The sequence below is a fragment of the Aedes albopictus genome, chromosome 3 (assembly GCF_035046485.1).
Source record: "Aedes albopictus strain Foshan chromosome 3, AalbF5, whole genome shotgun sequence".
Lineage (NCBI taxonomy): Eukaryota > Metazoa > Arthropoda > Insecta > Diptera > Culicidae > Aedes > Aedes albopictus.
Window position 1 is genome coordinate 196691492 of NC_085138.1, and position 22225 is coordinate 196713716.

General features: G+C 43.3%; 1 protein-coding gene across 1 annotated transcript in view; it reads right to left on the reverse strand.

The window, feature by feature from the left end:
• Window positions 1-7051: 7051 nt before the first annotated feature.
• Window positions 7052-22225, reverse strand: part of LOC109427250 (homeobox protein SIX3) — a 241221-nt gene continuing 226047 nt past the window's right edge. The window contains exons 4-5 of the mRNA XM_019702777.3: window positions 14221-14501; window positions 7052-14097 (exon numbers count right to left, since the gene is read on the reverse strand). Of these exons, the coding sequence (XP_019558322.3) occupies window positions 13622-14097; window positions 14221-14501 (757 nt within the window). The 3' untranslated portion in view covers window positions 7052-13621. The remainder of the gene's footprint in view (window positions 14098-14220; window positions 14502-22225) is intronic.

A 22225-nucleotide genomic window follows, 5' to 3' on the forward strand; every position in this document is an offset into this window, starting at 1 on the left:
AAATCCCCTTAAAAATTGAAAAAACTACTTATAACTCATACAATTTCAAAGACAGAGTCAAACTGTCTTCGGAAAAAATGTAGGTTTTTACCATGCCTACAAGTTTTCTATACACGATTTTTTTGCAAAACGGGAAACAAAATCTTGAAATTGATAATTTGATTCTTAGGGGTAAATGCTATGTTTTTCTAGGAAATCAGAACGACTATATTCTTTAAAAACAAATAATCAATTTCAAGCTTTTGTTTCACGTTTTACAAAAAAGTCGTGTATGGGAAACTTTTAGGTATGGTGAAAACCCACATTTTTTCCGAAGACAGTTTGACTCTATCTTTAAGATTGTATGAGTTATAAGTAGTTTTTCGTTTTTTTAAGAGGATTTTTGGAGTCGATTTATTCCAATTTAAAAAATAACGTTCTTGTAATATTTACTCCACATTTGGCTTTATATGTGACCTTCCAAATGCCGCTTAAAGAACTTTTTTTATTTTACCAGCTCCTAGAGATATAAGCATTTGAAGACATCGTTGTTTTTAAGTAAAAATTGCCCATAACATTTGAATGACAAGACCTAGCAACATGCAATGTTCAGAACAAATATGCGTCATTACTTGCTCTTCAAATGCTCCGAAGCTCACATCTTCGAAAAAAATCAAATAAAAAAGTTATTGCGAAAAAAACCGTTTTTGGGGGGCTCACCCTAAGTCAAAACTTAAAATTGACCTACTATGTTCAAATTAAGAGCTAGATAAACGGCGTATTCAGCAAAGTTGCTCGAAATAGCATTGCCTACAACTTTTCTGAAGAACTCGATCGCGTATGACTTAAAATTAAAAAAATCTTTTTCAGAATTCAGTTAGGACGAGGACCACCCTAATCAAAAATTGTTGGAAAAGATGCAGCAAACAAATGCAAACAACTTCTCTGAAGACACCAAACGCCTAAAATTAACGAAAACAGAGATACGGATTTTTTTCCTGCTAAAACGTGGATTCGGACCATTGTGCATTGGAAACTTCTTTTAAAAAATCCTTACAGAATATCGTTTGTTATTACTTTGGAAATTCAATTAGATACTCCTTACGAATTGAAAAAAAAAAAATACTCGGACAGCACAAACTGGAAACATCCTAGATAGTAGTAAAACGATAGCCAATAAACATGGAGATAGTGCACGCGCGCGAAGTTTCAATAAATTCTGGAGTTAATTTTACAAGTAATAAAGTGTCGGTTTCAATCTAACTGTATTACGTGGACTTTCTGGATTCTGGTGAAGGAAAAGGAAGATTTTGGGAGAGCAAGGATTGGAAGGGTTCTAGAGGACATCATCGGAGGAATTATGTGGAATTGGTGAAAGAAAAGTGGATTGGCAAGTGCACAAAAGTTAAGAATACAGTGTAGGACTTAAAAGGTAAAAACTCAACCCACGAACCGGAGAAAATCTCATCGGAATTACCTAAAGAATTTCTAAAAATCAAGGTATTTCCAAGAAGATCATCAACAATCAAAATTCAGAATATTCAAAAAGCAATTTCCAAATACGTTTGAATGTTGGAATAGCTGAAGGCACCCTCATGAAATTACCGAATGACTTTCCGAAGGAATTGCTACTGAAATTTCACAAGGGAATCCTGAAGTAAATTCCGTCTTGAACTAAATTGTTTTCTATGCGGAAGCTCTTAGTCTTTCGATAATTTTCTCCCAAGACAGTGGTTCAGATCGCGAGATATACGACATTCAGACTAAACTGGAATCTCCCAAGAGCACTAGCGCCAAATAGCGAGTGATTCTCGATTTAAATTCTATTCTATGTATTCTATGTGAAAGCTCTCAATCTTCTGAGTAAGTTTTCCCAAGTTACTTTTCTAAGTAATCATCGCAAGATATACGACGTTCAGACTAAACTGGAAGCTTATAGGAGCACTAGCGCCACACAGTGAGTGATTCTGGAACTAAATTGTATTCTATTTGAAAGCTCTCAGTCTGCTGAGTAACTTTTCGCAAGACAGTATCCTTCTAAGATGTTCAAAACGCGAGATATAAGACGTTTAGACTGAACTGGAAGCTGCCAAGAACACTAGCGCCACGGAGTGAGTGATTCTTGGACTAAATTGTTACCTATGTGAAAGCTCTTAGTCTTTTGAGTTACTTTGCCGAAGACAGAATCCTTCAAAGTGGTCCAGATTGCGAGATATACGACATTCAGACTGAACTGGAAGCTCAGAAGAGCACTAGCGCCAGCAGTGAGTAATTTTCGAACTAAATAGTTTTATATGTGAAAGATTTTAGTCTTCTGAGCAACTTTTCCGAAGACAGTATCCTTCTAAGTGGTCCAGAACACGAAATATACGACGTTCAGATTGAACTGGAAGCTCCTAAGAACATTAGCGCCACGCAGTGAGTGATTTTGGAACTAAATTGTTTTCCATGCGAAAGATTTTAGTCTTCTGAGTGACTTTGCCGAAGACAGTATCCTCCTAAGTGGTCCAGAACACGAGATATACGACGTTCAGACTGAACTGAAAGCTCATAGGAACACAAGCGCCATGCGGTGAGTAATTCTCGAATTAAATTGCTTACTTTTCGATAGCTTTTTTGTGCTCTGAGCAACTTTGCCGAAGACAGTTCTCCTTCTAGGTGGTCCAGAACACGAGATATACGGCTTTCAGACTGAACTGGAAGCTCATAGGAACACTAGCACCATGCAGTGAGTGATTCTCGAACTAAATTGTTTTCTATGCGAAAGATTTTATTGTTCTGAGCAACTTTGCCGAAGACAGTATCTTTCTAAGTGGTTCAGAACACGAGAAATACGACGTTCAGACTGAACTGAAACCTCATAAGAACACTAGCGCCACACAGTGAGTGATTTTCGAATTAAATTGTTTTCCTTGCGAAAGATTTTGTTTTCTATGTGAAAGCTCTTAGTCTTCTGAGCAACTTTGCTGAAGACAGTATCCTTCTAGGTGATCCAGAACACGATATATACGACATTCAGACTGAACTGGAAGTTTATAGGAACACTAGCGCCACGCAGTGAGTGATTCTCAAACTAAATTGTTTTCCTATTTGAAAGCTCTTGGTCTTCTGAGCAACTTTGCCGAAGACAGTATCCTTCTAGGTGGTCTAGAACGCGAGATATACGACATTCAGACTGAACTGGAAGCTTATAGGAACACTAGCGCCATGCGGTGAGTAATTCTCGAATTAAATTGCTTACTTTTCGATAGCTTTTTTGTGCTCTGAGCAACTTTGCCGAAGACAGTCCTCCTTCTAGGTGATCCAGAACACGATATATACGACATTCAGACTGAACTGGATACTTATAGGAACATTAGCGCCACGCAGTGAGGGATTCTCGAACTAAATTGTTTTCCTATGTGAAAGCTCTTGGTCTTCTGAGCAACTTTGCCGAAGACAGTATCCTTCTAGGTGGTCCAGAACGCGAGATATACGACGTTCAGACTGAACTGGAAGTTTATAGGAACACTAGCGCCACGCAGTGAGTGATTCTCAAACTAAATTGTTTTCCTATTTGAAAGCTCTTGGTCTTCTGAGCAACTTTGCCGAAGACAGTATCCTTCTAGGTGGTCTAGAACGCGAGATATACGACATTCAGACTGAACTGGAAGCTTATAGGAACACTAGCGCCACGCAGTGAGTGATTCTCGAACTAAATTGTTTTCTATGTGAAAGCTCTTAGTCTTCTGAGCAACTTTGCCGAAGACAGTATCTTTCTGGGTGCTCCAGAACGCGAGATATAAGACGTTCAGACTGAACTGGAAGCTTATAGGAACACTAGCGCCACGCAGTGAGTGATTCTCTAACTAAATTGTTTCCTATGTGAAAGCTCTTAGTCTTCTGAGCAACTTTGCCGAAGACAGTATCTTTCTAGGTGGTCCAGAACGCGAGATATACGACGTTCAGACTGAACTGGAAGTTTATAGGAACACTAGCGCCACGCAGTGAGTGATTCTCAAACTATATTGTTTTCCTATGTGAAAGCTCTTGATCTTCTGAGCAACTTTGCCGAAGACAGTATCCTTCTAGGTGGTCTAGAACGCGAGATATACGACATTCAGTCTGAACTGGAAGCTTATAGGAACACTAGCGCCACGCAGTGAGTGATTCTCGAACTAAATTGTTTTCTATGTGAAAGCTCTTAGTCTTCTGAGCAACTTTGCCGAAGACAGTATCTTTCTGGGTGCTCCAGAACGCGAGATATAAGACGTTCAGATTGAACTGGAAGCTTATAGGAATACTAGCGCCACGCAGTGAGTGATTCTCGAACTAAATTGTTTCCTATGTGAAAGCTCTTAGTCTTCTGAGCAACTTTGCCGAAAACAGTATCCTTCTAGGTGGTCCAGAACGCGAGATATACGACGTTCAGACTGCACTGGAAGCTTATAGGAACACTAGCGCCACACAGTGAGTGATTTTCGAACTAAATTGATTCCTATGTGGAAGCTCTTAGTATTCTGAGCAACTTTGCCGAAGACAGTATCCCTCTAGGTGCCCCAGAACGCTAGATATACGACGTTCAGACTGAACTGGAAGCTGCTAAGAACACTAGCGCCACGCAGTGAGTGACTCTCGAACTAAATTGTTTCCTATGTGAAAGCTCTTAGTCTTCTGAGCAACTTTGCCGAAGACAGTATCCTTCTAAGTGGTCCAGAATGCGAGATATTCCACAACTACTGGCAAAATGTAGTGCTATCCCACATGTCCGACATGGTGCCCTGTGTGGCAGATTCCCGGTGGCCAATGTTCCCGGAACCACTATTTCAACATATCAACACATTCTTGACGAAATTATCTATCAAATAAGACTTTGGTCATTTGAATTGGTGAAAAAATCATAATTCTATAAGAGTTTGATTTTCTGGGTCATAATGACCCCAATGCATTATTCGTAACTTTTTTTGTGGCGCCATTTTGGTTTCATCTTAAGAAATTTTTTTTTTTTTTCAAAAGACTCGTTTCTGCAAAATATTAAAAGTCAAGAAGTTTTATTACACTCATTGCACAATTATGGGTCACTCAAGGAGCAACCATTTCATAATATGAATCGTTTTTCATACAAAAATAACACTTTCATTATTTTTATTTTATATTCTCATCATTGAAACCCCTTTTTATTGTTTTAAATAAAAATCTGCTTGTAAAATTCACTTTAGGCGGTGAAAATTACTAAAATGTTGGTGAATAATGAAAACCACAATTATGGGTCAAAATTGGCTGTGTAACAATTATGGGTCAATTTGTTGCCTATTATGAGTCACTTAAGAGAAATCGGCTCAAAAATAATGTTTTGTCTATTTTTTCAATGAATGATCACTTATTCTCGATAGATCAACTGTAGTAGAATCTAATACTGGTCTCAAACCTCCTTACGAAGCGTGTTTTCACGATTTGGAATCAGTTTTTCAAAATTGGGTCAAAATTTTCAGCACAACCACCGATAAACGCCTAAAAGTATGCAATGCCCATGTACGCAGAACTGTCAATATTATGCTGCACAAAAAGTGACCCATAATTGTGTGATTTTCGCTGTTCCTTGGCACAATAATGAGTCACTTGAATTTTGCCAGAAATAAGCTTTAATTGGCTGCAGTCACATGAATTTCTACATTTAGAACGTTAATTATACCTTTGTTCTGGTGACGATACCATTTCGCACATGAAAATCACTGAAGCTCGCCTTATCAGAGCTTACGAAAGCAGCGCACGCACTGTCCGATATTCACAATCGAAGCGTTACTTTGACAGCTAGTTTTGCGCCGAACAAAAAATATTGACAATATGTATGTGTTGATGTATAAGCCCGTGTGCGATACGTATAGTGACACAAAACAAATCAACTTATGTGCGAAAAATAATAATAGCTAACAAAAGCTTGCAATTAATTAGTATTTATCTATTAAAGTGGAAAGTGACTAATAATTGTGTGTGACCCATAATTGTGCAATGAGTGTACGATAAGTTAACTAACGAAAGAGATATTAATGCTTGAAATCACGTTTTGGGTCATAATGACCCTAATGCACGACGAAGGTTAAGGCTTAGCTCCTAGACCCAGCCGACGTAAAACATAACTGGCGCCGAACGGTGCTAGTTGGCCAGAAAAAGGATCCGGAATAAAGCGACGCTTTCTCATCTCTTGAGCGATTCCTTGCCTGAATTTTCCACGCATCGAGATAGGCCAAGAAATTTCTTACAATCTGCGTACTACCCATCAAACGGTAATGTGTCGAACCCATGGAGAATCATTCTGAGGTGTTGGTGGCGTGGCCGACACTTAGAAAAGGTTTCCAAAGTGCTCGTACCTACGTTTCTGCTGGTCAGCCGGGTCAGTCAATAGATGTCCAGATGTGTACATTTTTTTCAACATGTTGTATAAAATACAACAGCGCGATCACTCGAGGACCTAATTTTGAGTTGTGCCCCTATTGCAGGAAACCGACGATATAAAGCCGGTTTTGCCAATGGCCGATCGATAACGCATCACTCTATAGTACCGCAAATACCTGGTTCTCTTGAGTGTAGAATTAGCTTAATGCACAAATACACAAAAATATAAATATAAAAAAGCTGGTCCAAACGCATTTCTTATTTATCGATATCAAGGCGGCATACGACTAATAAGGCCTTGGAAAATCATGGAGAAAAACGGCTTTGCCGGAAAGCATACAAAACTGATCAACAACAGTGTGCAAAACAACGTAAAGGTTTCGTGTGAATGGAGCAATTCATTAGGAAAACGTGACATAATTAATGATGATAGACTTACCAGCCTGATGGCACAAATTTCCCAAATGGAGGAGAACGTGCCTCTGGAGCCGATCTATTGATACCACCTTTACAACCGATTTTCGTGAAAACCGGTCATTTTGTTTGCTTTGCAGATGACAGAACGCTTATCAAATATGAATGCATTGCATAAGGCTTATAGTTGCACAACCACATGTGCAATTTCCAGAACAAATCCAAATAGATTCCGAACGTGGCAATCTTACACAACTAAAAGGGCTTCTTCGGGTGTAACATCAAAACAGTGGGTCATTCAATTTAATTATTTAATTTATTATCGTCATAATTAATATAATTTGATTGCAGCAATTTATTTACAAAGTAGAGATAGATTTGTTCGATTTCCCTTCCATACACTGCACTGAGCTGTACTACATACCTATTCGTTTTGTGCCGTATGCTTTCGCTTCGGTACATGATGATTGCGAATAGTGTAGTTCCCAGTACTTACACTTCATGTGATGTGTTATCGCTTTAGCTACTCCACACAACAATCTATCAGAGGGCAGGCGCTCGAACGAAATTGAAATAAAAAAAAGAATAACTCGGTTGCCCTTTTATCTTTGTACAGTGAGTAGGCCCTACATTTTTTTTTGCTCTCTGTGCCTTTTTGATAGTGATGGATTTCTCCGTGAGTGCCTGGTGCAATGGACTACTTAGTCGACATGTGCTTTTGCGCCAGTTTTTTGTTCTTCTATTTTAGTTTTCTGCCTATTCACTGCTGGCATGCCACATTACCTACTGGTAGCGCATGAGGTCTGAAATGATTTTATTTCGCTCCGGTCTTCGGGCGTAAATGGGTTCAATTTTTGTCGGGTTTTTGCCTGGTTGGTAGCTAGAGTTGTAATGTAGGTTTCTCATTCGCATAAAATAAATTTAAACTCCCTGTTTTGATGGATGGTTCGAAAAAGGGGCTGCAAATTGCATTAAGCCGAAGGTGGTGCGGTAGCGACGACGACGGCGGCGCACGAAAGAAGAGTCGATCATCTTTTGTTTTAAGTGACTCCTGCGCTCTCTAAGGGTGTAACTAAATAATCTTAAAAAAGTGAAACGATTTAAAACACGTCTCTCTTCTTTCGCTCCATGACGAGGTGTTTGACGTCGTCAGATTTGACCGGTGCTCGGTTGCTTGCCTGCCTGCTTGGGAGTAATTAGCACTACTTTAGATCAATTATTTTTCCTTTTGCTACCTCTCTACGTTAGTGTGTTTGTATGTGTGAGTGTTTGCGTTTTACTGTGTTGTTAAATATACTTTCATATTGTTTTAGGTTGCTCTTTGTATTTGCCTGCAAGTTATGTGCACTCTCATTTGCCGCTTGCTCAGCACCTCTTTAATACGATAATTACTTTTACTTAATATTTGCTTTGATCTGTTTTTTTTTTTACACAACGTTCTTTATATTAGAATTTATTTCAATATTTTCCTCTATGCTTAACTTACGTTCTCATGCACGTTTGCTTTTATTGATTTTTTACGACTTGATAAAAGTCCGAGCTCGCTCTTTGCGCTAATGACTATATACGTACGAACAAATTGTGCTTTACAAGTATGTGAGGAGGTTTCCTATCAGGAGTTGATGATTGCGTTTCATCATGGTGTTTTTGCGATGTTTTACTATCAAATGAAATTTTCTGTTAATAAATACCAATCAATGAACGTTTCGTAGCTAAAATAATAAACAATTTGAAACAATAAAGAGATTCCTTTGAGTACTTCCACTGTTTGTTCTTAGAAATTCAGATGCGGCAACTTTTCAAGACGGAAGAGTTCAAAGCAAATCTGTCTCATTACTTTATGCTTAAACAAATTCGTCTTCTAAGCACTTTCTGAAAATTTTCTCTGGATGCCAGTTTATTACACATTTTGAACCATCGGTTGAAAAATGTTGGGTCAATAGCAAAGGTAGCAACAATATTTCGCGTACCACAGTAAATGAAACAGTTAAACTTACTTAAGGAAGATTGGAGTAACGAAGGCTAAAACTATGACTGAACGAGCGAAAACACGAGGAGCCAAAGCCACAGCCTGTCAGCGCTATCCAGTTCTCGGGAAAGAAGTGAAACGCTCTTATTTCTTACTGAAGACGGTAAAAAACTACAAAATATCGTAAATGACACGTCTGGATAGCTGAGTCAGAATCAAAAGGCCGGCTCCAGAGACACAGTATCCTCCATTTGGGACATTTGTGCCAAATGGAGGATAACGACTGTCACCACGGGCACGATCGACAGACGCTGGAAGGAGCAAATGCCCAGTCAATGTTTCGTGGATCAAAAGTCGAGTAAGAAAGAAATATGCGGTAGCGATGTTACTCCGGACAACATTGTTCTGAAGAGCCGACGTACACAATATCAGACGTACAGCCAGGTCTCCTATAAGACGCTGCTCACCGTAATCCCCACGTTGTCTTTCAACCAATTTAGATCATTTTCAGTATGTGACTAGCCTATAATATAGACTGCAGCCAAAAAATTAACTGGATCAGATGCAAGACAGGTGAGAAGATGCAGTGGGCGTAAAGTGGGTACACACGACTGTAATCGTACGGGCAAGATGATCCTGGAACTGAAGCGCGATAAGGAACGCAAGGGCTTCGCCTACAAAAGCTTGGCGGAAGGCGTCCTTATCGAGATGGGAGGAAGTGAGGACTCTTACTCAAGAGGCGATTCTGAAGGTGGAAAACCTAGACGAGGTCACCGAAGTGGAAGAGCTCGTACTGCGACAACAGTGCGACGTGCAGCTGGCCACCGCAGCCGTTAGGCTACGGAAGGAGCCGGCAGGGATACAGGTAGCTTTGGTTCAGCCACCTGTGGCGGACATGAACAAGTCCGTTAAAGTATGGAGGATTAAGGTAGATTAGTGTGAATGTATCAGATATTTTACGAGCCACCAGAGGTTTGTTTCAGGTGTCTGGAACCAGGACAAAAGTCACGGGACTGTAAAGGCCCCGACAGGAGCAATCGGTGTGGGAGATACGGCGCTGAAGGTCATAAAGCACAAGGCTGCACGAGTCCACCTATTCATATGTACCGGGAAATCTGTGAACAATAGGCATCTTACGGGTAATCCAAGGTGCCGGCCTTCAATAAAGCCGCAGTGCACAAATCACAGTGCAGGTAATCAGAGATGGCATGCACCTCAGAGCGCTAAGTCAGAAGATAAAAAAAATACACATTACACACAGCCTACAAGATGAGAAAGAGTGCGTGTAAAGAATTATCTTCTGCGAGGTCCGACTGCACGCGCTCGACATCGTTGTCGCATCGCTCACGACGGTGAGCGCAGGAAAGCAAGACAAAGTACAGCCCAACACACAGCTCACATCGCAGCGCTGCGCTACTCTGTACTGCCGAGAGCCTACAACTTTCAGCTCAGACAGCACAGATGTGTAGCACATTCCTAGAAATGAGCGAAGCTCACGCAGAAAAAGTTTGAGCTCTGCGACGTCTCACGTAGCTGGTGTGGCAACTTACACATTCGCACTTTCACGCAAACTTTTACGGCTGAGCGATGTGTGTTTGTTGCCGGTCCACATTCGTAGCAAAACAGAGCGGCGCACATTTTATTGAAAATGTGTACGCAGAGCTGTTTATCACTGTATCTATGCCATCTCTGCAGGTAACACAGCTGAACCTGTTTCTGAGTGGGGGACGGGGGGTTTCTAAGTGGGGGACGGATATCGGCATCATAGCGGACCCATACCGAGTACCCACCGGCAACGACGGATGGGTCCAGAAAAATGGCGGCGATATGGACGACGGGTAAATAAATACCCCGTCCAGGAGTTGGTGTCTTCTACCTATGAGGGCTTCGTCATAGGTCACTAAAGTAAACGGAGTCTTCTTCTGTAGCTGTTATGCGCTTCCGCGGTGGCCGATCGAGCAGTTCACGCAAATGTATGACGTTTGTGCTAACAGGGCGAAGGCCGGTGGTAATGTCGGGTGACTTTAATGTCTGGGCCGTAGAATGAGGAAGCCGTTTCACGAACCAGCGGAGTCAGATCCTGCAGACACTGGCCGTACTAAATGTCGACGTGGCTAATGTCGATACCAAGATTACTTTTAGTCGGAACGGTGCGGAGTCGATAATTGGCGTTACTTATTCTAGTCCTGGAAAGTATACAGCGATCAAATGGTGGTTCGCTATAGTATCGACTATAACAACAGCAAGCAGCGGGTAGAGGAAGAGGCGGCTAGCCAAGGTCAAGCCCTCACAGGTGGAAAACATCATACTTCGATAAAGGGGTATTTAGGCCTCCCGTCGTGAGCGAAACCTACTTGTCTGATGTATCGTGTAATACCCACAAACGATAAAGGGAGCCGAAACCTTCTTGGTTTAGACGGCGACGAGCTGGTAGCGGTGCTCTCGCGTGCGTGTGATGCGACCATGCCTAAGCGAGTTCAGCCAAGAAATGGATGGCCTCCGGCTTACTGGTAAACTCAGGTGATTGCGGTTCTGCGACGCGCATGCCTACGAGCTAGGCAGCAAATGCAGCGAGCACGACCTGAGGAAGAGCGGAACGAACGCGGGTGGTGTTCACCGCCGCAAAAGCTGCGCTGAAGACCGGGATCGTGATGGCCACGACGAGAGGTGTAATGGCTCCTACTGAGCAATCTCCAGAGATGTTAGAGGGGATCATCGAGGGGCTTTTTCCGCGTCTTTCGTAGGATTTTTGGCCTCCTTTCGTAGGATAGCCGGGGACTGGGGCAGGCGATGAGAAGATGTTCACCGATGTGGAACTTGTGGGGATAGCAAAGTCCTTTAGCGTAGGTAAGGCCCCAGGTCTGGACGAAGTTCCAAACCTGGCCTTAAAAGTAGCTATTGCAGAGGCTCCCGAGATATTCAGCTCTGCTATGCCTGGACGAGGTAGTCTTCCCAGATGTATGGAAGAGGCAGAGCCTGATTCTATTGCCAAAGGCGGTGAAACCACACGGAGACCCTTCGGCATATAGACCAATATGCTTGATCGACACGGCAGGGAAGGTGCTCGAAAAGAACATCCTCATTAGAAGGTTGATGCACACCGAGAGTGTAAATGGTCTCTCTAGTAGGCAGTATGGCTTCCGGAAGGAAAGTTCAACCGAAGATGCTATCCTGTAGATTACAAAACCGTCGGGAAAGCACTCGAGCCTAAGAGAAGGGGAATTCGCTACTGTGCAGTAGTGACGCAGGATGTAGGTAAGGAACGCGTTTAATAGCGCCAGTTGGCCGGCTATTGCCGATGCGCTGCTGCGACTGGGGATACCTGGGTACCTGTACAGTATTCTCGGAAGGTACATCCAGAATGGAGTACTAGTTTACGACACAGAGGTGTGTCAGAAGTGCTTTCACATAACCTCAGAAGAACCGAAAGGTTCGGGTCCGATGTTATGTATGACGAGGTGTTGCGATTAGAGTCTCCGGTGGGGGTGAAGAAGTGGAGCTGACTACTACCCGCTCGATATAGGTTGTGGAGGCTTGGATAAGGTCCAGGAAACTGGAGTTGGATCACCACAAAACTGAAGTGTTTAGTGGGTCAAGGAGAGATGGTCCTGGCTTCTACTTTTGATGTAGCCGACGGCCTTAATTGTACACTACCCGTACCTTCCTGTTCGGGTGTCTGTTCAGCAGATTTTCCCCCTATGGCTAGAAGGGAAAAAAGATGAAAGTTTGCAGCAATTTTGCTGAATAGTGCCAAGCACGTTAAATAGTAATTCCAGGAAAACCTTTATTTAGGTGACAATTATAATTAATCTTCAGAAGAAAATGTCATCAACCTTGAAGGAAATGTCATGTTTCGGAATAATTAGAAAAAAACAGGCTTAAGTTGTAAAGAATCTCTTGACGGCACCTCAGGGAAGATAACTGGAAAGAATCAATAGCAATATGAGAAAAAATGGCCAATTCTAAAGTGCGTGACCAAACCCATAGTTGAAAATGAAAACAAAGAAAATAATATCGAACTTATTTACAGGAAATGATTAAATATTACAAAATCGCAAATGAGCGTCATGATGCCCTCCTCTGACATTTCAGCTGGCGGGAACCATAACATAATAATGACATAAACTGATATTACACCAATCAATTTCCCTTGAAAAACCCGAATTGATAGTAAAGCATCGCAAGAACACCGTGATCATTTCATTGGACAAGTCGCGCGTGTGTGCTGTGTCGCACGATTCTGGAAAAATGTTGCACCACATCCGTCACCCATCAGAGCTGGTCGAGCAGTGCTGCCAGCCATCGACTTTCCCCAACCAACCAACGCTCTTCCGCGCATGTGCACGCCCGATGGATGTGATGCTATTTTTATGATGGTATTCATACCGTCGGTCGTCGGGTCGGTGATATTGATCCGCCCAACACAGTGCGCACACACCCGTACGGACTCGACTCGTATACTTGCCGTCGGCTGGTGGGTGTGGGGTGGTTCCGGCTTCTAGATAGGTGGTATATAGGAGAAAAAGAGGCGCCGGATGATGGGGGCGCTACGACACATACACACGTTATGTGGCAGCAGCACGCAGCATTCCAGGACGCCAAATAAATATGACGTGATTTTGCCCCAAAGTTTAAAAGTAAATCTAATTTACCAAAGCAGTGCGTTCCGTATTAAAATGTCTTACTTAAAAGTATTCGATTTGCTTCACTGTTTTGTATGGCTTTAGTAACAAGTTTAAGGAGATTTATATGCTTTAGTTTCAACTTGTGCTCTCTACACTCTAGTAGTCTCTCCTTGTACATTTTTCGCTACATTAATCAACTACTCTGCGGTAGCCAGCCGAATGGCGGCTGCCCTTTTTCATCCGGCGACGGCGGTGGATTTTATCACGACGCTTCCTTCGGTTTGGGCGATGGCGAAAATGGCCGATGGAGGAGATTGGTCGTTGTGTTAGGAACAATCCGCACGATCCCGCTGGCGTTCAATCCGTTCATGAGACTATGGTGGTGCGAACTGTGCTGCAGCAGGTCCGCGTTGAGCCGCGTCGGTGAACTGACCCGTATTCTGAGAGGCGACATCTGGGACATCAGCGGTGTACCGCCACTACTGCCACCTATCGCCAGCCCACCGCCGTTATTGATGGAACTGGTGGTCGCACTACTGTTGCTGTTCGGAGACTCACTCATCGATGTGGTGGTTGCCGTCGGTGCCGTCACGGATAGCGATGGAGGTAAGTGCGGCTGCGGTCGAAGGACTGTCGGGGTGATTGGAAGATGCGTCAAGCCTATCGGTGGTGAGTGAGTATTGATTGGAGGTGAGTTGTCCCCGAGGCGGTAAGGCATGAATCTGTTATTGAACGAGCCTGAAAGTGAAAGGAAAAAGTTTTCTGCTTAATTGCCGTACCTTGTGCCGGTCAGCCGGCAACTTTGCGCTCCACAAATAGTTTACACATAGGGCGAAGGTCGTGACCCCCTGAAACACATACCAGGTAGGAATCCGCCCGCCAGATGGTCCCCGAAGCGGAACGAATGAAGCGACGCAAAGCTACGGAAGTCCTTCTCCCGATCCCGGTCGTCGTTCAGGCGATCCTCGCTGGAACCTGGCAGCGAACTGGGACTGTGCTGCAGGGACATGCTGGGAACGGGCGAATGCGTTCCGAGCGAGATGTCCGAATCGGAATCGGTGTCCGTGGGGGACAGCGGTGCGTCACCTCGCCGGGGCGTTAGCGAAGTGGCTCCGGAACCGGACAGCGGAGGTTGATTGTGTCTGAAAGAGGCGGAGAAAGCGAATGGTGAACATTAGTCATATAGAAACAAATTGTGTAAGTTTTAATCTTAGATCTTCATAGCCAAAAAACTCTAATACGAATTTATAATTTTATATTTGTAATCACATCTCAGTTAGTTTTATGTGGAAAAATATGATAATTTAAGCGATTCTTGAAGCAAGCAGAATAGACAATCTTCTCTTTTTCCATCGTTTGCATATGGGACAGTTTCAATGTGTATAAACCGAACCACATGAACAATTTCTTCACACGGTTCGGTGGTGATGACTACTCAACGATCGTCTCAAGAAGATGGTTGACTATCTTGGGCGTGCAAACACAATCGGTCATAAATCCCGTATCACGTCGTCGTCGTCGTCGTCGTCTTGGTCATCATCCTCCGGGAATATTTGTGTGTAAATGAAAAACAAACAAAATCTTTCTGCAAAATTATACACCATCCGAGTGTCATCCGAAACGAAACCGGTCGGTCATCTCATCGCCGCGCAAACACAGTGGCAGGCGTTCGGGGTTCGGGGTTGGCCTTGTCTACGGGATGGCGGCTTTGCTGCGAGCTTGTTGATCTTCACTAAGGTTCATAGCACTCGCTGCTGCTGATGATCTTTCTGTGCGTACATTCGCGCATCTCTTATCCGGTTTTCGTACATATTTGGTGTCCGTTTCAAGTCAATATGTGCGTATGAAATACGCGGCGAGGATGGTTCAATTCCGGCAGCCAGCAGTTTAAAGTGTCGTATCTTCTTGAGAGAGCTCTGCATAATTAACTTGTTTGGGGTCTCTTGGGTCAATATGTGCCAAATCTCACTTTTAACCGGCAGAATAATCTTGAAATGTATATTTACAATAGCATTTCCATGCGTATGTATTAGTTTCATAAGATTATGTCTTCAAATAACGCTATATTTAGAATCGTCACATACTGAAATCTCAGTTCAGATGCTTCATTTATCAATGTAGGTGAATTGGATGTTTTCAATATTTTTATACGAGAATTCGGAACATTCCCAAAAGCCTTTTACACTGAACTTTTCAGTGTATGGGTTGTCAAATGTTCCATTACATACCTAGGAAAAATATGTACCAAAATTTTAAATAAGTCTAGATATGCCTTAGAAAAAATCTGTAATGTAACTAAAATACCTTCGTTGGGAGAGAGAATATAGTGAAAAAGGATAGTCAATGATTGTTTGTTAAATTACAAATGCAATTAATTGCATTTTAATGTCGATCAAGCTTCTTATATGGTAGCAGAGGCTTGTGGAATTTTGAAAGAAGGGAATGACAAAGCTCTAAACACAATGACTAAAATGGATTCCATTATCCTCTTCCCTACTAGCAAAATGTTTTTTTTTTTTTGTGACAGCCGTGGAGATGTAGAGATGATCTGAGCTCTATATCTTGTGGCAACACACGTCAGAATAACATTCGTTTCCTCAGATTTAAATGAAATATTAATTTCCTTGATGGCCATAAGGACGTGGCCCGTTGATTTGATAAAGTCTGGAATTCTGGGAGTTGTACACAGGGATAAGAAATATTACGGAGCTGCATAAAACAATGTCATGGGAATTCTTAGTTTCTACCATTCTCTGTGAGTTTTCGTCCGTAAGAATCTCCAATCCAAATAATGCTGGTTAGTTAAGGAAAATTGACGATGTCGTCGATAACCATTGCAACCTGGCAGTGTTACGGAATACATGCGATAGGCCCTTTGGATCTGCACCGCGTTGGATTGGTTGATCGACGAAAACGGCTTTCCTGGGAAGCTGACTCGATTAAAGCAACGATGGACGGTGTGCAAAACTGCGTAAGGGTTTCGGGTGAACTATCCAGTTCATTTGAATCTCGTCGGGGACTGCGACTAGGTGACGGACTCTCATGCCTACTCTTCAACATCGCTCTTGAAGGTGTGATGCGACGAGCCGGGCTCAACAGCCAGGGAACGATTTTCACTAAATCCGGTCAATTTGTGTGCTTTGCGGACGACACACAGTGCTGCGTTCCATAGACAAAAGTGAAAAAACCGACTTCAAAATTTTGTTCAATCTAGTATGCCATGCTGTTCACACATGCTTTAAGTATGTTGTTCGATCATTATAAGCTTGAAGATCGTGTTTATTATACTAAAAAAACCTAGATTACCAAACAGTGTTTTCGTTGTCCAAAGAAACATAATATTGTATAAAACAGATCCATCTTTGGCCTAGCTCAACATAATTAAACGTTTAAGTTTTCAGTGAAAATCAAAATGGAAGGTCTACAACACATCAGTAAAATCTATTTTTTCGTTTAGCATGACAACATGTTTTGATATTTGTGAAAATAAAATGTCATAATGTCAGTACTATATGGCGTAGAAGAAAAACGACCCCAAAATTCAAATTGATGAAACAAAAAATGACCTCAAAATACCTCTCTGAATTTTTCACCATGTTTCCTTTATGGTGTCCGCTGAATACTGAATTCGACTCCAGCTGCTTTTATTTGCTAATTTGTTAGTAATCGAGCTTTTTCCGAGTGATGTATTTATAGTCAAAATCGAAGATGTTTTTGATCAAGTGTTCTTTTCTGATCCATTCAGACGAAAAGTGTATCAGCTTATTTTGTTCCCTAGTTTTCTTATGAAACTGCTGATTTCTAAGAAGAATTTCAGGGTAAACTTCAACGATTTCGCCATTTTTAAAGTTTGAAACACAAACGCACGACCTTGAAGAAACAAAATGTTCGGTGAAAATAAAGTTTGATGAATAAGTCATTCTTGCTATTACCTATTGATGATGATTTATACGATTATACAGTATCCTAAACTACATTCTAGAAAAAAAAACAGCAAGATTAAAATAAATTTGCGTTTAAGACATTTAAGCGATTATGAATTATACATAGGACATTTATGCAAATTGTTGCTTTTATCAAGTGTATCAACTTCACCGAAGACACTATTGAGAAAAAATGTATGGTACGTTAGTTATGATTTTTGTCCAGCAGTTCCATACATTCGCAGCACTGTGCGACATGGACATAAATGCCAGAACATTTGGAACGGTGGCATAGCAGTACACCCGCCTGAAACGCGAAGCAGCAAAGGTCGGACTGGTGGTGAATGCCTCAAAAACAAAGTACATGCTGGTAGGCGGAACCGAAAACGACCGGATCCGTCTGGGTAGTAATGTTACTATAAACGGGGATACTTTCGAGGTGGTGGAGGAATTCGTCTACCTCGGATCCTTACTGACGGCTGACAACAACGTGAGCCGTGAAATTCGGAGGCGCATCATCAGCGGGAGTCGGGCCTACTACGGGCTCCAGAAGAAACTGTGGTCGAAAAAGATTCACCCACGCACCAAATGCACCATGTACAAAACGCTAATAAGACCGGTGATCCTCTACGGACACGAGACATGGACCATGCTCGAGAAGGACCTGCAAGCACTCGGAGTTTTCGAGCGACGCGTGCTAAGGACGATCTTCGGTGGTGTGCAGGAGAACGGTGTGTGGCGGAGAAGGATGAATCACAAGCTCGCTGCACTTTACGGCGTACCCAGCATCCAGAAGGTGGCCAGAGCTGGAAGGATACGGTGGGCTGGGCATGTTTCAAGAATACCAGACAACAACCCTGCAAAACTGGTGTTTGCTACTGATCCGGTTGGCACAAGAAGGCGTATAGCGCAGAGAGCACGATGGGCGGACCAGGTGAAGCGTGACCTGGCGAGCATTGGGCGCGACCGAGGATGGAGAGCGGCAACCACAAATTGTTGATTATGGCTTGTCTTAAATTTGATGTTGAACAAATAAATGTATGTACCCAAGCAACACACATGTTGTATAACAGTTACAGCAGCGCAAGTTTTGGTTGTACAGAAGTTAATTTGACGTAATTCTAACACAATGTTAAAATAACGTCGAATTAACTTCTATACAACCAAAGCTTGCGCTGTCGTAACTCTTATATAACATGTGTGTTGCTTGGGTAAATGTATGGTTGATCGACGTTCTTATCTCGCTTCTGTTGCTGTGATAGCGCATAGCACTGTGTTGGCTTTTTTTTCTTCTAAACCATAGGGGGACAATCTGCTCAACAGACACCCTAACAGAAGGTTAGGGTAGTGTAGGTCTAAGGCCGTCTTCTACAACAAAAGTAAAAGCCAGGACTACTCTCTACGTCTCTCCGGAACCACCAAGAAGGTATTGCTTCAGAGAGGGGCTAGTGCACATCGCACCCTCAAGGTTAGCTGCGTAGCCTAGCAGCAACGAACAACGATGACTCGCTCTGGAGAATCCATCACGGTAACATGCTGGCGCTTAGCCAATTTCCCGAATGGTCCTCGCCACCCCTTTTGTCCTCGGAAGGCGGGCAAGGTCAACCCTGCCCGCGCCCAACTGCTTTGCAGACATCAAGAACTGATGCCCACGTGCAACCCGATGTGACCTGCTGAAGGCAAGGGTATCACTACCCTTCAGGCCCTATCAGTTGCACCAGAAGGTTGCTGACAGCAGGGTCTCCACCTGCCCCGCCCGACCCTTGCCGGGGACCCCTTTCCAACCGCGGGCTCGGATCCAACCCAGTAGACCGACGCCACGACAGCACCGCTACCGGGACTTCCTCTCCGCGGCCACTTAATCGCTGTAAGGGTCGATCTCGACCGCAGGGCACCGGTATGACCTACGAAGCCGACTCCGAACCCCTGGACCACCTCTTGTACTGCATCTGAACTAGCCATTCTCCGAGTCCACGCGCCACCTCTTCTGTAGCTCCCAGACGATATGGGTGATAGCCGTTGAAACGGCGTTCCAGCCAAACTCATCCCTACACATCCTCTGGACCAAGTTGTCCGGGTTTGTGTTTTCCCCGCATGTGGCAAGCATGCGGTCACGCATTGTGCGAAAACGCGGGCACACGAACAAAACGTGTTCCGCCGTTTCCTCTAAACCATTGCACACTGGGCATTCAGGAGAATCCGCATGCCCGAAACGGTGTAGATACTGTCGGAAGCAACCATGACCTGTAAGGACCTGTGTCAGGTGGAATGTAACTTCCCCATGGCGCCTATTAATCCAACTATCTATCCACTGTGTTGGCTTGTAAAGCTAAAAGTGCTGCATCTAGGCTACTTTTTCGTCTGAATTTCAGCCTCCAGCTGATGCTTCTCAGCTAGAAAAGCTCGCCCCCGTTCAGCTTGCTTTAGTTGGAGGCGATAGATTCTTCTAGCTGTCTTAACCATATACGTGCATTCAGGTTTTCGAAGCTGACCGAAATGGCTGAACTGTTAGTGCAAAGCCAAGGCTTGAACTGCCGCACAGTTATAGTGAAACCAAGTTCCACAAACATCAAGTTGTTGACAGACTGCATTAATTGCACTGTTCCTCACTTGCTGGAACATGATTTGATGCAGTAATTATCTTCCAAAAGAAGCGTCCCGTCGATCAACCAAGGTATGGGAAGCCACGGAATGTGGCTGTGCAGATAGATGAAATTTTGTGGTACCAACGGATGTAAGGATCTTCATCATAGACTGCTTCATCCTGCGCTGAACAAGCAGGCCTGTCAGGAGTTATCTCGACTCACTGTTCTCGCCAAGCTGGCGTATTGTTCAAGGTGATTTCCGTCATCCTTTCCAGCGATGGTAAGTCCGTCTCAACGTTCGCATTCCTGAACGATGGATCGAATGTTACGTTGATAGAAGAGCCTATTGCTGAAGAACTAGGGTTGAACGGAAATATCAGTCTTTTTTTTAAAGATACGGACACGTTCAATGCTTCCTATGAGCTAGCTGCTTGGTGACACTAGCCGCACGACCAGGAAGCCAGTGCTGTGCATTTAGTGGACAGGAGGATCGATTACAACACATCAGGGGCCCAAACAATAACTAACCTGGATTTACCACAACACAACAAAGACTTGACTATGAAGAACTCTTGAAGCCAAGCCTCGAAAAACAATTTGTGTTGAAGTTAACGTTGCGCGAACGTGAGAGCCACAGCAGAGAACCGATAGCAGCTGAAACACGACTTGGGTGGACAATTTTCGGAGATAGACACCGAGGAATGCCACGTATCGATCGCGTGATGTTCGACATTTGCAACTGTAGCGCAAAAGAGTCTCTTCACAAGCTTGTTAACGACTGCTTCGCAGTGGAATCGCTTGGTGTGACCCCTTTGACACCTTTACAGTATTCCGAAGAACAACGAGCTCGTCAGATTTTGATACAGACTAGAAAGCGAACCGAGTCTGGCAGGCTTGAATGCGGACTTCTATGGTAGAGCAATTATTTCGAGTTCCGTTTCTATCTACTGAATGGCTTAACGTATTGCTTATCTTTGGAGAATATATTTGCTAAGAATCCAGCGCTGAAAATAGAGATTGTTACTGTTTGTAACAATAAGTCTGTGTATTTGTGTTAATTTGTTTATTCTATTTGTAAAAAAAAATCTATATGTTGCATGTCTCCGGATTATTTATTCAAAAATTTAAATTAGCCTAATGCCATAAAAATACCCCTACACTTATTCACACAAACTCATCACACTGCAATAAAAAGCATCAATAGAGTAGTTATAGTTCAGTGGAAAAAGAGAAACTAAAGTGAAAAGGGGAAAAGGAGAAGATGGCTTTTGAACGATAGGGGGATTAGGCAGCTTAGAAGGAATGATTCGGTCTATTTCTCGAGAAGATCTCATCTAAAACAGTCGTTGAACACACTGAAAAAGTAAAGTCTATAGTTGATTAGAAGTGTAAAGTTAAGGAAAACCTTCAAAAGCTAAACGTGGAGAATCAGGTATGACAAAGTTCAGTCAGGAAGTGAAAGAATTTTAGAAAGCTAAGGTGGAATTTTTCCCAAACTAGGACCCGTTGGTTTTTACCCTGAGTCCGCTTTTGTCCGGTGTTACGGATAGAGCCGGTGACCCGAAGTTCCCGGACGTGCTGAAGTGGCCGGCAGAGCTCGGCCGACGCGACATACCGTCGGGCTCGCTGAGAGTCCCGCCACCGTAAGGCTCCACAACGCAGCTCCAGTGGACATAACCTCATTGTGACCCCACGCCGAACATTACTCCGAGTTTAGTGCGAATTCGGACCTCACGGAGTTCTGCCGAAACCCTTCTACGCCAGGCAACCGCCGTTGTCGCTGGTCCAAGCCCCAGATCGAGACCAGTACCCACCAAGCGCTCCCGCCAATTCTCCAGCAGTTCCCGGCCGGCCCATAGGTATTTATATATAAGAAATACACTGCACACCCACACCCACACAGACCTGTAATTGCTAGGTTAATAAATCTTGAAAGTGTAATTCACTAGCTTTTTCCAATACACCCACATATCCGAGGTCTGATTAGTCGACTAGATTCCACTCCAGCCGACCTTGAGACCAGAGAGGTGCTCCAGATCGCGCTAGCCAGGAAAAGAGGTTGTTGTAGAACCCGGCCTCACACGACAAGCCGTTGCTCTGCCAAGCTTGCCGAGGTCCTTTGTCCTGGTAGCACGTGTGCTACCCTACGTACCAGTAACAAGATATCACGGAACATAGACGAGTATCTGTTTGCTAATCAACTATCGACTTCGAAAAAAAATTCTCGCTAGAAGGGTCTTGTTAAAAATCTGAGTTACCAGCATCACTTCGTCTATCGTTGTCGAACTCCGCACCTAAAAATGACTGGCAGTAGGATTATAGCTTGTAGGGATCTCCAGTTAGCCTTGTGGATATGGC